This window comes from Lampetra fluviatilis, unplaced genomic scaffold, assembly GCF_964198595.1.
Source record: "Lampetra fluviatilis unplaced genomic scaffold, kcLamFluv1.1 SCAFFOLD_651, whole genome shotgun sequence".
Lineage (NCBI taxonomy): Eukaryota > Metazoa > Chordata > Hyperoartia > Petromyzontiformes > Petromyzontidae > Lampetra > Lampetra fluviatilis.
The window spans coordinates 1-12,639 of NW_027621509.1; the positions used below are offsets into that span (position 1 = coordinate 1).

General features: G+C 59.8%; 1 protein-coding gene across 1 annotated transcript in view; it reads right to left on the minus strand.

Annotated features, from left to right (window-relative positions):
• Positions 1 to 4: 4 nt before the first annotated feature.
• The window catches only part of LOC144955349 (transcription elongation factor SPT6-like), a gene marked incomplete at both ends in the record, with an annotated part of 59,345 nt that continues 46,710 nt past the window's right edge, over positions 5 to 12,639 (minus strand). Inside the window, 6 exon segments of the mRNA XM_078885596.1 lie at positions 5 to 295; positions 897 to 1,100; positions 2,974 to 3,107; positions 4,501 to 4,578; positions 8,428 to 8,540; positions 9,311 to 9,435. Of these exon segments, the coding sequence (XP_078741722.1) occupies positions 5 to 295; positions 897 to 1,100; positions 2,974 to 3,107; positions 4,501 to 4,578; positions 8,428 to 8,540; positions 9,311 to 9,435 (945 nt within the window).

The window sequence follows — 12,639 nt, forward strand, 5'->3', positions numbered from 1 at the left end:
CTGCTCCCGACGTTGCCTCCACTGCTCCGCCATCTTGGCCCAGTCCACGGCCACCGCTGGGGGGGGGGTCGGGGGGGGGGCCCTGGCTGCGGCCCCTCCCCCTGTCCCTGCCCCCCGCGGGTGGGGGGGGGGTGGCGGCCCCCCCCCGCTGCTGCTGGGGGGAGGCGTGGGGGGGGGTGGGAGCCCCCACCGAGCTCCCCCCGCGCTGCTGCTGCTGCTGCTGGTGGTGGGGAGTGGTGGGATGATGATGAGTGGTGGGGGGGGAGTGGGGGCAGAGCTGCTGGTGGGGGTCGCCCTGTGGGGACACGCGGGGGGGGGGAGGGGGACGGGGGGAGGGGCACGGGGGGGAGAGGTAAGTAACAAGGTGGTGAGCGTGGTGGTGAGTGTGGTAGTGGTGAGTGTAGTAGTGGTGATGAGTGTGGTATTAGTAGTGAGTGTGGTGGTGAGTGTAGTAGTGGTGGTGAGTGTAGTAGTGGTGTAGTAGTGGTGGTGAGTGTAGTAGTGGTGAGTGTAGTAGTGGTGAGTGTGGTAGTGAGTGTAGTAGTGGTGTAGTAGTGGTGGTGAGTGTGGTAGTGGTGGTGAGTAGTAGTGAGTGTAGTAGTGGTGAGTGTAGTAGTGAGTGTAGTAGTGGTGTAGTAGTGGTGGTGAGTGTGCTAGTGGTGGTGTAGTAGTAGTGAGTGTGGTGTAGTGGTGGTGAGTGTGGTGTAGTGGTGGTGAGTGTAGTAGTAGTAGTGGTGGTGGTGGTGAGTAGTGGTGAGTGGTGAGTGTAGTAGTAGTAGTGAGTGGTGGTGAGTAGTGGTGAGTGTAGTAGTAGTAGTGAGTGGTGGTGAGTAGTGGTGAGCGTGGTGAGTAGTGGTGAGTGTAGTGGTGGTGAGTGAGTGGTGAGCGCTCCTCACCGGGGTGTCCCCTGCCTCTGCCGTGGGATGGTGCTGGGGGGCGCCCCCCACGTTTGGGGGGTGGCAGAGCCCCCTCCCCCCCCAGCCCCTCCCCCCCCGAAGTGGGGGGTGCCCCCCCCTCCCCCGCCGGGGGTGGGGGGCTCCCCCCCCGTAGCCCGGAGTCAGCACGCCACCCGGAGTGCAGGGAGCCGGGGTGGGGAACGACTGTGGGGGGGGAGGGGAGAGGGGGGGGAGGGGGGGGAGTGGAGGGAGAGAGGGGGGGTGAGAGAGGGGAGGGGTGAGAGAGGGGAGGGGGAAGAGGGGGGGGGAGAGGGGGAGAGAGAGAGAGAGAGGGAGGGGATAGAGGGAGGGGGAGGGGGGAGAGGGGGGAGATGGAGGGGAGAGGGAGGGGAGAGAGGGGGGGGGAGGGGGGTAGAGAGGGAGGGGGGAGGGGGGGGAGAGGGGGGAGATGGAGGGGAAAGGGAGGGGAGAGAGGGGGGGCAGTGGAGGGAGAGAGGGGGGGGGGGGAGAGAGGAGGGGGGAGAGAGAGGGGGGGAGGGGGGAGGGGGGGAGAGGGGGAGAGAGAGAGAGGGAGGGGAGAGAGGGAGGGGGAGGGGGGGAGAGAGGGGGGAGATGGAGGGGAGAGGGAGGGGAGAGAGGGGGGGCAGTGGAGGGAGAGAGGGGGGGGGGGGGGAGGGGGGAGGGGGAGAGAGAGGGGGGGGGAGGGGGGGGGGGAGAGGGGGAGGGGGGAGAGAGAGGAAGGGGGATAGAAGGGGGAGAGAGAGGGGGGGGAGGGAGGCGGGAGGGGGGAGAGAGGGGGGTGGGGAGAGGGAGGGGGGGAGAGAGAGGGGGGGGAGGGGGGAGGGAGAGAGGGGGGAGAGGGAGGCAGGAGGGGGGAGAGAGGGAGGGGGGGGAGAGGGAGGGGGGGAGAGAGAGGGGGGGAGAGAGAGGGGGGGAGGGGGGAGGGAGAGAGGGAAGAAAGGGAGGCAGGAGGGGGGAGAGAGGGAGGGGGGGAGAGGGAGGGGGGGAGAGAGAGGGGGGGAGAGAGAGGGGGGAGGGGGGAGGGAGAGAGGGGGGAGAGGGAGGCAGGAGGGGGGGAGAGAGGGAGGGGGGGAGAGGGAGGGGGGGGGATAGAAGGGAGAGAGAGGGGGGGGAGGTGGTAGAGAGGAGAGATGGAGGGGAGAGAATGAGGGGAGAGGGAGGGGAGAGGGGGGGGGACGGGGGGGGAGAGGGGGGGGGGGCAGGGGGGGGAGAGGGGGGTGGGGAGAGGGGGGGGAGAGAGGGGGGAGGGGGGGAGAGAGGGAAAGGGGGGAGAGGGGGGGGGAGAGAGGTGGTAGAGAGGAGAGATGGAGGGGAGAATGAGGGGAGAGGGAGGGGAGAGAGGGGGGGGAGATGGGAGGGGGGGGAGAGAGGGGGGAGGGGGGGAGAGAGGGGGAGGGGGGAGAGTGGGGGGGGGAGGGGGCGGGGTGGGGGCGGGGGAGGGAGGGGGCGGGGAGAGAGGGAGAAGGGGGGATGTTAAGAGGAAGGCCATGCGTGGGTGAATGGGTGGGTGAGCGAAGTTGTGGGTGAGTGGTGAGCAGGGAGGTGGTGAGCAGGGAGGTGGTGAGCAGGAGGAGGTGGTGAGCGAGGTGGTGAGCGAGGAGTTTACGTGGTAGAGTGAGTAAATGAGTGAGTGGGTGGTGAGCGATGTGGTGAGCGGGTGGTGAGCGAGGTGGTGAGCGAGGAGTTTACGTGGTAGAGTGAGTAAATGAGTGAGTGGGTGGTGAGCGATGTGGTGAGCGGGTGGTGAGCGAGTTGGTGAGCGAGGAGTTTACGTGGTAGAGTGAGTGTATGAGTGAGTGGGTGGTGAGCGAGTTGGTGAGTGAGTGAGTGAGTGGTGAGTGAGCGGGTGGTGAGTGAGGTGGTGAGCGAGTTGGTGAGTGAGTGAGGTGGTTACCTGGTAGGCGCTGTGAGTGAGTGGTGAGTGAGTTTGAGTGAGGTGGTGAGTGATGTGGTGAGTGAGTGGTGAGCGAGTTGGTGAGTGAGTGAGTGGGTGGTGAGCGAGTTGGTGAGTGAGTGAGTGGTGAGTGAGTGAGTGGTGAGTGAGCGAGTTGGTTACGTGGTAGGCGCTGCTGCCCCCACTGAAGCTGCCCCCCCCTCCTGCCCCTCCGCCCTGCCCGGCAACGGTTGCCAGGGCGCTGTACATCTGGGAGGTGACGCTCGGGGTCAGGGAGTTCACCGCTCGCTGCAGGTCTGTGGGGGGGGGACAGGGGGGGCAGGGGGGGGACAGGGGGGGGACAGGGGGGGGCAGGGGGGGGGGGCAGGGGGGGGGCAGGGGGGGGCAGGGGGGGGGGGCAGGGGGGGGGCAGGGGGGGGGCAGGGGGGGGGGCAGGGGGGGGGGACAGGGGGGGGGCAGGGGGGGGGAAGGATATGGGAGGTAGGGGGAAACAGGGAGAATTGGTGAGTGGTGAGTAGTGGTGGTGGTGGTGAGTGAGTGGTGATTGGAAGTAAGAGTGAGTGGTGGTGGTGAGTGGTGGTGGTGGTGAGTAGTGGTGGTGGTGAGTAGTGGTGGTGGTGAGTAGTGGTGGTGGTGGTGAGTGAGTGGTGATTGGAAGTAAGAGTGAGTGGTGGTGGTGAGTGGTGGTGGTGGTGAGTAGTGGTGGTGGTGAGTAGTGGTGGTGGTGAGTAGTGGTGGTGGTGGTGAGTGAGTGGTGATTGGAAGTAAGAGTGAGTGGTGGTGGTGAGTGGTGGTGGTGGTGAGTAGTGGTGGTGGTGAGTAGTGGTGGTGGTGAGTGAGTGGTGAGTGTGAGTAGTGGTGAGTAGTGAGTAGTGGTGAGTAGTAGTGGTGAGTGTGAGTGGTGAGTGGTGGTGAGTGAGTGAGTAGTGGTGAGTAGTGGTGAGTAGTGGTGAGTAACTGCTGCTCACCACTGAAGTTGATGTTTGCTGGAGTGGTGGTGGTGAGTGTGAGTGAGTGTGAGTGAGTGAGTGGTGAGTGGTGGTGAGTGTGAGTAGTGGTAGTAGTGGTGAGTGAGTGGTGAGTGGTGAGTGAGTGGTGAGTGAGTGAGTGAGTAGTGGTGAGTGGTGGTGAATGTGAGTGGTGAGTGGTGAGTAGTAGTGGTGAGTAGTGGTGGTAGTGGTGAGTAGTGGTGAGTAACTGCTGCTCACCACTGAAGTTGATGTTTGCTGGAGTGGTGGTGGTGAGTGTGAGTGAGTGTGAGTGAGTGGTAGTAGTGGTAGTGGTGAGTAGTAGTGGTGGTGGTGGTGGTGAGTAGTGGTGAGTAGTGGTGAGTAACTTCTGCTCACCACTGAAGTTGATGTTTACTGGAATAGTGGTGAGTGGTGAGTGAGTGAGTGGTGAGTGGTGGTGGGAGTGAGTGGTGGTGGTGAGTGTGAGTAGTGGTGGAGAGTGAGTGGTAGTAGTGGTGAGTGAGTGGTGAGTGGTGGTGAGTAGTGGTGAGTGAGTAAGTGAGTAGTGGTGAGTGGTGAGTGGTGGTGAGTAGCTGCTCACCACTGAAGTTGATGTTTGCTGGAGTGGTGAGTGTGAGTGTGAGTGAGTGGTAGTAGTGGTAGTGGTGAGTAGTAGTGGTAGTGGTGAGTAGTAGTGGTGGTGGTGAGTGAGTGGTGAGGGTGAGTAACTGCTGCTCACCACTGAAGTTGATGTTTGCTGGAGTTGCCGACACGGAGCTGGGGGTTCGTCTCGTGCTGCCACTGCCCGGGGTCACGCCTGGGGGTCACGCAGAGGTCACGTACAGAGGTCACGCGCAGAGGTCACGTGCAGAGGTCACGTGCAGAGGTCACGTGCAGAGGTCACGTGCAGAGGTCACACAGGGTCACGTGCAGAGGTCATAATGGGGTCAGAGAGGTCACGCAGGGATGGGTGGGTGAGTGGGTGGGTGAGTGGGTGGGTGGGTGAGTGGGTGAGTGAGTGGGTGGGTGGGTGAGTGGGTGGGTGGGTGGGTGAGTGAGTGGGTGGGTGGGTGGGTGGGTGGGTGAGTGGGTGGGTGGGTGAGTGGGTGGGTGGGTGGGGTGAGTGGGTGGGTGGGTGGGTGAGTGGGTGGGTGGGTGGGTGAGTGGGTGGGTGGGTGGGGTGGAGTGAGTGGTGGGTGGGTGGGGTGAGTGGGTGGGTGGGTGGGTGAGTGGGTGGGTGGGTGAGTGGGTGAGTGAGTGGGTGGGTGGGTGAGTGGGTGGGTGGGTGGGTGGGTGGGTGAGTGAGTGGGTGAGTGGGTGAGTGGGTGGGTGGGTGGTGAGTGAGTGAGTGGGTGGGTGGGTGAGTGAGTGAGTGGGTGGGTGAGTGGGTGGGTGGGTGGGTGGGTGGGTGAGTGGGTGGGTGGGTGGGTGGGTGGGTGGGTGAGTGAGTGGGTGGGTGGGTGGGTGGGTGAGTGGGTGGGTGAGTGGGTGGGTGGGGTGGGTGAGTGGGTGGTGGGGTGGGTGGGTGAGTGGGTGAGTGAGTGGGTGGGTGGGTGAGTGGGTGGGTGGGTGGGTGTGAGTGAGTGGGTGGGTGGGGTGGGTGAGTGGGTGGGTGGAGTGAGTGGGGTGGGTGGGTGGGTGAGTGGGTGGGTGGGTGAGTGGGTGAGTGAGTGGGTGGGTGGGTGAGTGGGTGGGTGGGTGGGTGAGTGAGTGGGTGGGTGGGTGGGTGGGTGAGTGGGTGGGTGGGTGAGTGGGGTGGGTGGGTGGGTGGGTGAGTGGGTGGGTGGGTGGGTGAGTGGGTGGGTGGGTGGGTGAGTGGGTGGGTGGGTGGGTGGGTGAGTGAGTGGGTGGGTGGGTGAGTGGGTGGGTGGGTGGGTGAGTGGGTGGGTGGGTGAGTGGGTGAGTGAGTGGGTGGGTGGGTGAGTGGGTGGGTGGGTGGGTGGGTGGGTGGGTGAGTGAGTGGGTGAGTGGGTGAGTGGGTGGGTGGGTGAGTGAGTGAGTGGGTGGGTGGGTGAGTGAGTGGGTGGGTGAGTGGGTGGGTGGGTGGGTGGGTGGGTGAGTGGGTGGGTGGGTGGGTGGGTGAGTGAGTGGGTGGGTGGGTGGGTGGGTGGGTGAGTGGGTGGGTGAGTGGGTGGGTGGGTGGGTGAGTGGGTGGGTGGGTGGGTGAGTGGGTGGGTGGGTGGGTGAGTGGGTGGGTGGGTGGGTGAGTGAGTGGGTGGGTGGGTGAGTGGGTGGGTGGGTGGGTGGGTGAGTGGGTGGGTGGGTGAGTGAGTGGGTGGGTGGGTGGGTGAGTGGGTGGGTGGGTGGGTGGGTGAGTGAGTGGGTGAGTGGGTGAGTGGGTGGGTGGGTGAGTGAGTGAGTGGGTGGGTGGGTGAGTGGGTGGGTGGGTGGGTGAGAGGGTGAGTGGGTGGGTGGGTGGGTGAGTGAGAGGGTGAGCGAGTGGGTGAGCGAGTGGGTGAGCGAGCAAATGGGTGAGCGAGTGGGTGGGTGAGTGGGTGGGTGAGTGAGTGAGTGGGTGAGCGAGTGGGTGAGCGAGCGAGTGGGTGAGTGAGTGGGTGAATGAGTGAGCGGGTGAGTGAGTGAGTGAGTGGGTGAGTGAGTGAGTGGGTGCGTGAGTGAGTGAGCGAGTGGGTGAGTGAGTGGGTGAATGAGTGAGTGAGCGAGCGAGTGAGTGAGCGAGTGAGTGAGTGAGCGGGTGAATGAGTGAGTGAGTGGGTGAGTGAGCGAGTGGGTGGGTGAGTGAGTGAGCGAGTGGGTGAGCGAGTGGGTGGGTGAGTGGGTGGGTGAGTGAGTGAGTGGGTGAGCGAGTGGGTGAGCGAGCGAGTGGGTGAGCGAGTGGGTGGGTGAGTGGGTGAGTGAGCGAGTGAGAGAGCGAGCGAGTGAGCGAGCGGGTGAGCGAGCGAGTGAGCGAGCGGGTGAGCGAGCGAGTGAGCGAGTGGGTGAGTGAGCGAGTGGGTGAGTGAGCGAGTGGGTGAGTGAGCGGTGCACCTCACCAGGGATGGGGACACGGAAGTGCTCCTTGAACCAGCGGAAGAGCGAGTGAGTGAGTAGGTGAGTGAGTGAGTGGGTGAGTAGTGGTGAGTGAGTGAGTGAGTGAGTGAGTGAGTGAGCGAGTGAGTGAGTGAGCGAGTGAGTGAGCGAGTGAGTGAGCGGGTGAGTGAGTGGGTGAATGAGTGAGTGAGTGGGTGAGTGGGTGAGTGAGCGAGTGGGTGGGTGAGTGAGTGAGTGAGTGAGCGAGTGGGTGAGCGAGCGAGTGGGTGAGCGAGTGGGTGGGTGAGTGGGTGGGTGAGTGAGCGAGTGGGTGAGCGAGTGGGTGAGTGAGTGAGTGGGTGAGCGAGTGGGTGAGCGAGCGAGTGGGTGAGCGAGTGGGTGGGTGAGTGGGTGAGTGAGTGGGTGAGTGAGCGAGTGGGTGAGTGGGTGAGTGAGTGAGTGGGTGAGTGAGCGAGTGGGTGAGTGAGCGGTGCACCTCACCAGGGATGGGGACACGGAAGTGCTCCTTGAACCAGCGGAAGAGCGAGTGAGTGAGTAGGTGAGTGAGTGAGTGGGTGAGTAGTGGGTGAGTGAGTGAGTGAGTGAGTGAGTGAGCGAGTGAGTGAGTGAGTGAGCGAGTGAGTGAGCGAGTGAGTGAGCGGGTGAGTGAGTGGGTGAATGAGTGAGTGAGTGGGTGAGTGGGTGAGTGAGCGAGTGGGTGGGTGAGTGAGTGAGTGGGTGAGCGAGTGGGTGGGTGAGTGGGTGAGTGAGTGGGTGAGTGAGCGAGTGGGTGAGTGGGTGAGTGAGTGAGCGAGTGAGTGAGCGAGCGAGTGAGCGAGCGGGTGAGCGAGCGAGTGGGTGAGTGAGCGAGTGAGTGAGCGAGTGGGTGAGTGAGCGAGTGAGTGAGCGAGTGGGTGAGTGAGCGAGTGAGTGGGTGAGTGAGTGGGTGGGTGAGTGAGTGAGTGAGCGAGTGGGTGAGTGAGCGGGTGAGCGAGCGAGTGGGTGAGTGAGCGAGTGAGTGAGCGAGTGGGTGAGTGGGTGAGTGAGTGGGTGAGTGGGTGAGTGAGTGAGTGGGTGAGTGGGTGAGTGAGTAGGTGAGTGAATGGGTGGGTGGGTGAGCGAGCGAGTGAGCGAGTGGATGAGTGAGTGGGTGGGTGAGTGAGTGAGCGAGTGGGTGAGTGAGTGAGTGGGTGAGTGAGTGGGTGAGTGAGTGAGTGAGCGAGCGGGTGAGTGAGTGAGTGGGTGAGTGGGTGAGTGAGCGAGTGGGTGGGTGAGAGAGTGAGTGGGTGAGCGAGCGAGCGAGTGGGTGAGCGAGTGGGTGAGCGAGCGGGTGACCGAGTGGGTGAGCGAGCGAGTGGGTGAGCGAGTGGGTGAGTGGGTGAGTGAGTGGGTGAGTGAGCGAGTGGGTGAGTGAGCGAGTGGGTGAGCGAGCGGGTGAGTGAGTGGGTGAGTGAGTGGGTGAGTGAGTGAGCAGGTGAGTGAGTGAGTGAGCGAGCGGGTGAGCGGGTGAGTGAGTGAGTGGGTGAGTGAGCGAGTGGGTGAGCGAGTGAGTGAGCGAGCGAGTGAGTGAGTGAGCGGGTGAGTGAGTGAGTGAGTGAGCGAGTGGGTGAGTGAGTGAGTGAGTGAGCGAGTGGGTGAGTGAGTGAGTGGGTGGGCGAGTGAGTGAGTGAGTGAGTGAGCGAGTGGCGTTACTCACCAGGGATGGGGTCACGGAAGTGCTCCTTGAACCAGCGGAAGAGCGCGTTCACCGAGGGGAAGATTTGCCCACGGTAGCGGAAGCCGTCCGGAGTCACCGTCACAAACTCCACCCTGCCGCCCACGAGGTCACCACGAGGTCACCACGAGGTCACCACGAGGTCACCACGAGGTCACCACCCACTCACTCACTCACTCACCCACTCACTCACTCATCACTCACTCACTCATCACTCACTCACTCACCCACTCACTCAATCACCACTCACCCACTCACCCACTCACTCACTCACCACTCACTCACTCACCACCCACTCACTCACCACTCACTCACTCACCACCCACTCACCACCCACTCACCACTCACTCACCACCCACTCACCACTCACTCACCCACCACCCACTCACCACCCACTCACCACTCACTCACCACCCACTCACCACTCACTCACCCACTCACCCACTCACTCACCACCCACTCACTCACCACCCACTCACTCACCACCCACTCACCACTCACTCACCCACTCACCACTCACTCACCACTCACTCACTCACCCACTCACCACTCACTCACCACTCACTCACCACTCACTCACCACTCACTCACCACTCACTCACCACTCACTCACCACTCACTCACCACTCACTCACTCACTCACTCACCACTCACCACTCACTCACCACTCACTCACCACTCACCACGACCTCACCAACGTTCATACAACGTTACCACAACGTTCGTATACCCACCATGCCCCTCCCCACCATGCCCCCCACTACACCCCCCCACCATGTCCCCCCCCCCACTACACCATGCCCCCCACTACACCCCCCCACTACACCCCCCCACCATGCCCCCCACTACACCCCCCCCCACCTACCAGGGCTTGTTCCTGGGCTGGTATCCGAGCAGGAACTTGCCGGGGAACTCGGTGGAGGCCGACACGAGGTAGGGGATCTGTGAGGGGCGCTCCCTCTTGGCCTTCGCCAGCAGCTCCTCCACACACTGAGGGGGAGAGACACTCACTCAGTCACTCACTCATTCAGTCACTCACTCACTCAGTCACTCACTCATCCACCCAGTCACTCACTCACTCACACGCACACACAGTCACTCACTCACTTAGTCAGTCACTCACTCACTCAGTCACTCACACACACACACAGTCACTCACTCATTCAGTCAGTCACTCACTCACTCAGTCACTCACTCACCCACCCAGTCACACACTCACACACTCACACACTGAGGGGAGGCCGACACGAGGTAGGGGATCTGTGAGGGGCGCTCTCTCTTGGTCTTCGCTAGCAGCTCCTCCACACACTGAGGGGGGGGAGACTCAGTCACTCACTCAGTCACTCACTCAGTCACTCACTCACTCATACACACAGTCACACACTCACTCACTCAGTCACTCACTCACTCATACACACAGTCACTCACTCACTTAGTCAGTCACTCAGTCACTCACTCACTCACTCATACACACAGTCACTCACTCACTTAGTCAGTCACTCAGTCACTCACTCACTCACTCATACACACAGTCACTCACTCACTTAGTCAGTCACTCAGTCACTCATACACACAGTCACTCACTCACTTAGTCAGTCACTCAGTCACTCACTCACTCATACACACAGTCACTCACTCACTTAGTCAGTCACTCAGTCACTCACTCACTCATACACACAGTCACTCACTCACTTAGTCAGTCACTCAGTCACTCACTCACTCACTCATACACACAGTCACTCACTCACTTAGTCAGTCACTCAGTCACTCACTCACTCACTCACTCATACACACAGTCACTCACTCACTTAGTCAGTCACTCAGTCACTCACTCACTCATACACACAGTCACTCACTCACTTAGTCAGTCACTCAGTCACTCACTCATACACACAGTCACTCACTCACTTAGTCAGTCACTCAGTCACTCACTCACTCACTCACACACACAGTCACTCACTCACTTAGTCAGTCACTCAGTCACTCACTCACTCATACACACAGTCACTCACTCACTTATTCAGTCACTCAGTCACTCACTCACTCATACACACAGTCACTCACTCACTTAGTCAGTCACTCAGTCACTCATACACACAGTCACTCACTCACTTAGTCAGTCACTCAGTCACTCACTCACTCACTCATACACACAGTCACTCACTCACTTAGGCAGTCACTCAGTCACTCACTCACTCATACACACAGTCACTCACTCACTAATTCAGTCACTCACTCACTCACTCATACACACAGTCACTCACTCACTTAGTCAGTCACTCAGTCACTCACTCATACACACAGTCACTCACTCACTTAGTCAGTCACTCAGTCACTCACTCACTCATACACACAGTCACTCACTCACTTAGTCAGTCACTCAGTCACTCACTCACTCATACACACAGTCACTCACTCACTTAGTCAGTCACTCACTCACTCACTCATACACACAGTCACTCACTCACTTAGTCAGTCACTCACTCATACACACAGTCACTCACTCACTTAGTCAGTCACTCAGTCACTCACTCACTCATACACACAGTCACTCACTCACTTAGTCAGTCACTCAGTCACTCACTCATACACACAGTCACTCACTCACTTAGTCAGTCACTCAGTCACTCACTCACTCACTCACACACACAGTCACTCACTCACTTAGTCAGTCACTCAGTCACTCACTCACTCACACACACAGTCACTCACTCACTTAGTCAGTCACTCAGTCACTCACTCAATCATACACACAGTCACTCACTCACTTAGTCAGTCACTCAGTCACTCACTCACTCACACACACAGTCACTCACTCACTTAGTCAGTCACTCAGTCACTCACTCATACACACAGTCACTCACTCACTTAGTCAGTCACTCAGTCACTCACTCACTCATACACACAGTCACTCACTCACTTAGTCAGTCACTCAGTCACTCACTCACTCATACACACAGTCACTCACTCACTTAGTCAGTCACTCAGTCACTCACTCACCCACTCATACACACAGTCACTCACTCACTTAGGCAGTCACTCAGTCACTCACTCACTCATACACACAGTCACTCACTCACTAATTCAGTCACTCACTCACTCACTCATACACACAGTCACTCACTCACTTAGTCAGTCACTCAGTCACTCACTCATACACACAGTCACTCACTCACTTAGTCAGTCACTCAGTCACTCACTCACTCATACACACAGTCACTCACTCACTTAGTCAGTCACTCAGTCACTCACTCACTCATACACACAGTCACTCACTCACTTAGTCAGTCACTCACTCACTCACTCATACACACAGTCACTCACTCACTTAGTCAGTCACTCAGTCACTCACTCACTCATACACACAGTCACTCACTCACTTAGTCAGTCACTCAGTCACTCACTCACTCATACACACAGTCACTCACTCAGTCACTCACTCACTCACTCATACACACAGTCACTCACTCACTTAGTCAGTCACTCAGTCACTCACTCACTCATACACAGTCACTCACTCACTTAGTCAGTCACTCAGTCACTCACTCACTCATACACACAGTCACTCACTACCATACTCACTCAGTCACTCAGTCACTCACTCACTCACTCAGTCACTCACACGCTCACTCACTCAGTCACTCACTCACTCAGTCACTCAGTCACTCACTCACGCAGTCACTCACTCACGCAGTCACTCACTCACGCAGTCACTCACTCACGCAGTCACTCACTCACTCGCTCAGTCACTCACTCACTCAGTTACTCAGTCAGTCAGTCACTCACTCAGTCAGTCACTCACTCACTCACTCACTCATACACTCACTCACTAACTCAGTCACTCACTCAGTCACTCACTCAGTCACTCACTCACTCAGTCACTCAGTCACTCACTCACGCAGTCACTCACTCACGCAGTCACTCACTCACGCAGTCACTCACTCACGCAGTCACTCACTCACGCAGTCACTCACTCACTCGCTCAGTCACTCACTCACTCAGTTACTCAGTCAGTCAGTCACTCGCTCAGTCAGTCACTCACTCACTCACTCACACACTCACTCACTAACTCAGTCACTCACTCAGTCACACACTCACTCAGTCACTCACTCACCCTGCGCGTGTCACCCCCCCACACTCACCCTGCGTGTGTCACCCCCCCACACTCACCCTGCGCGTGTCACCCCCCCACAC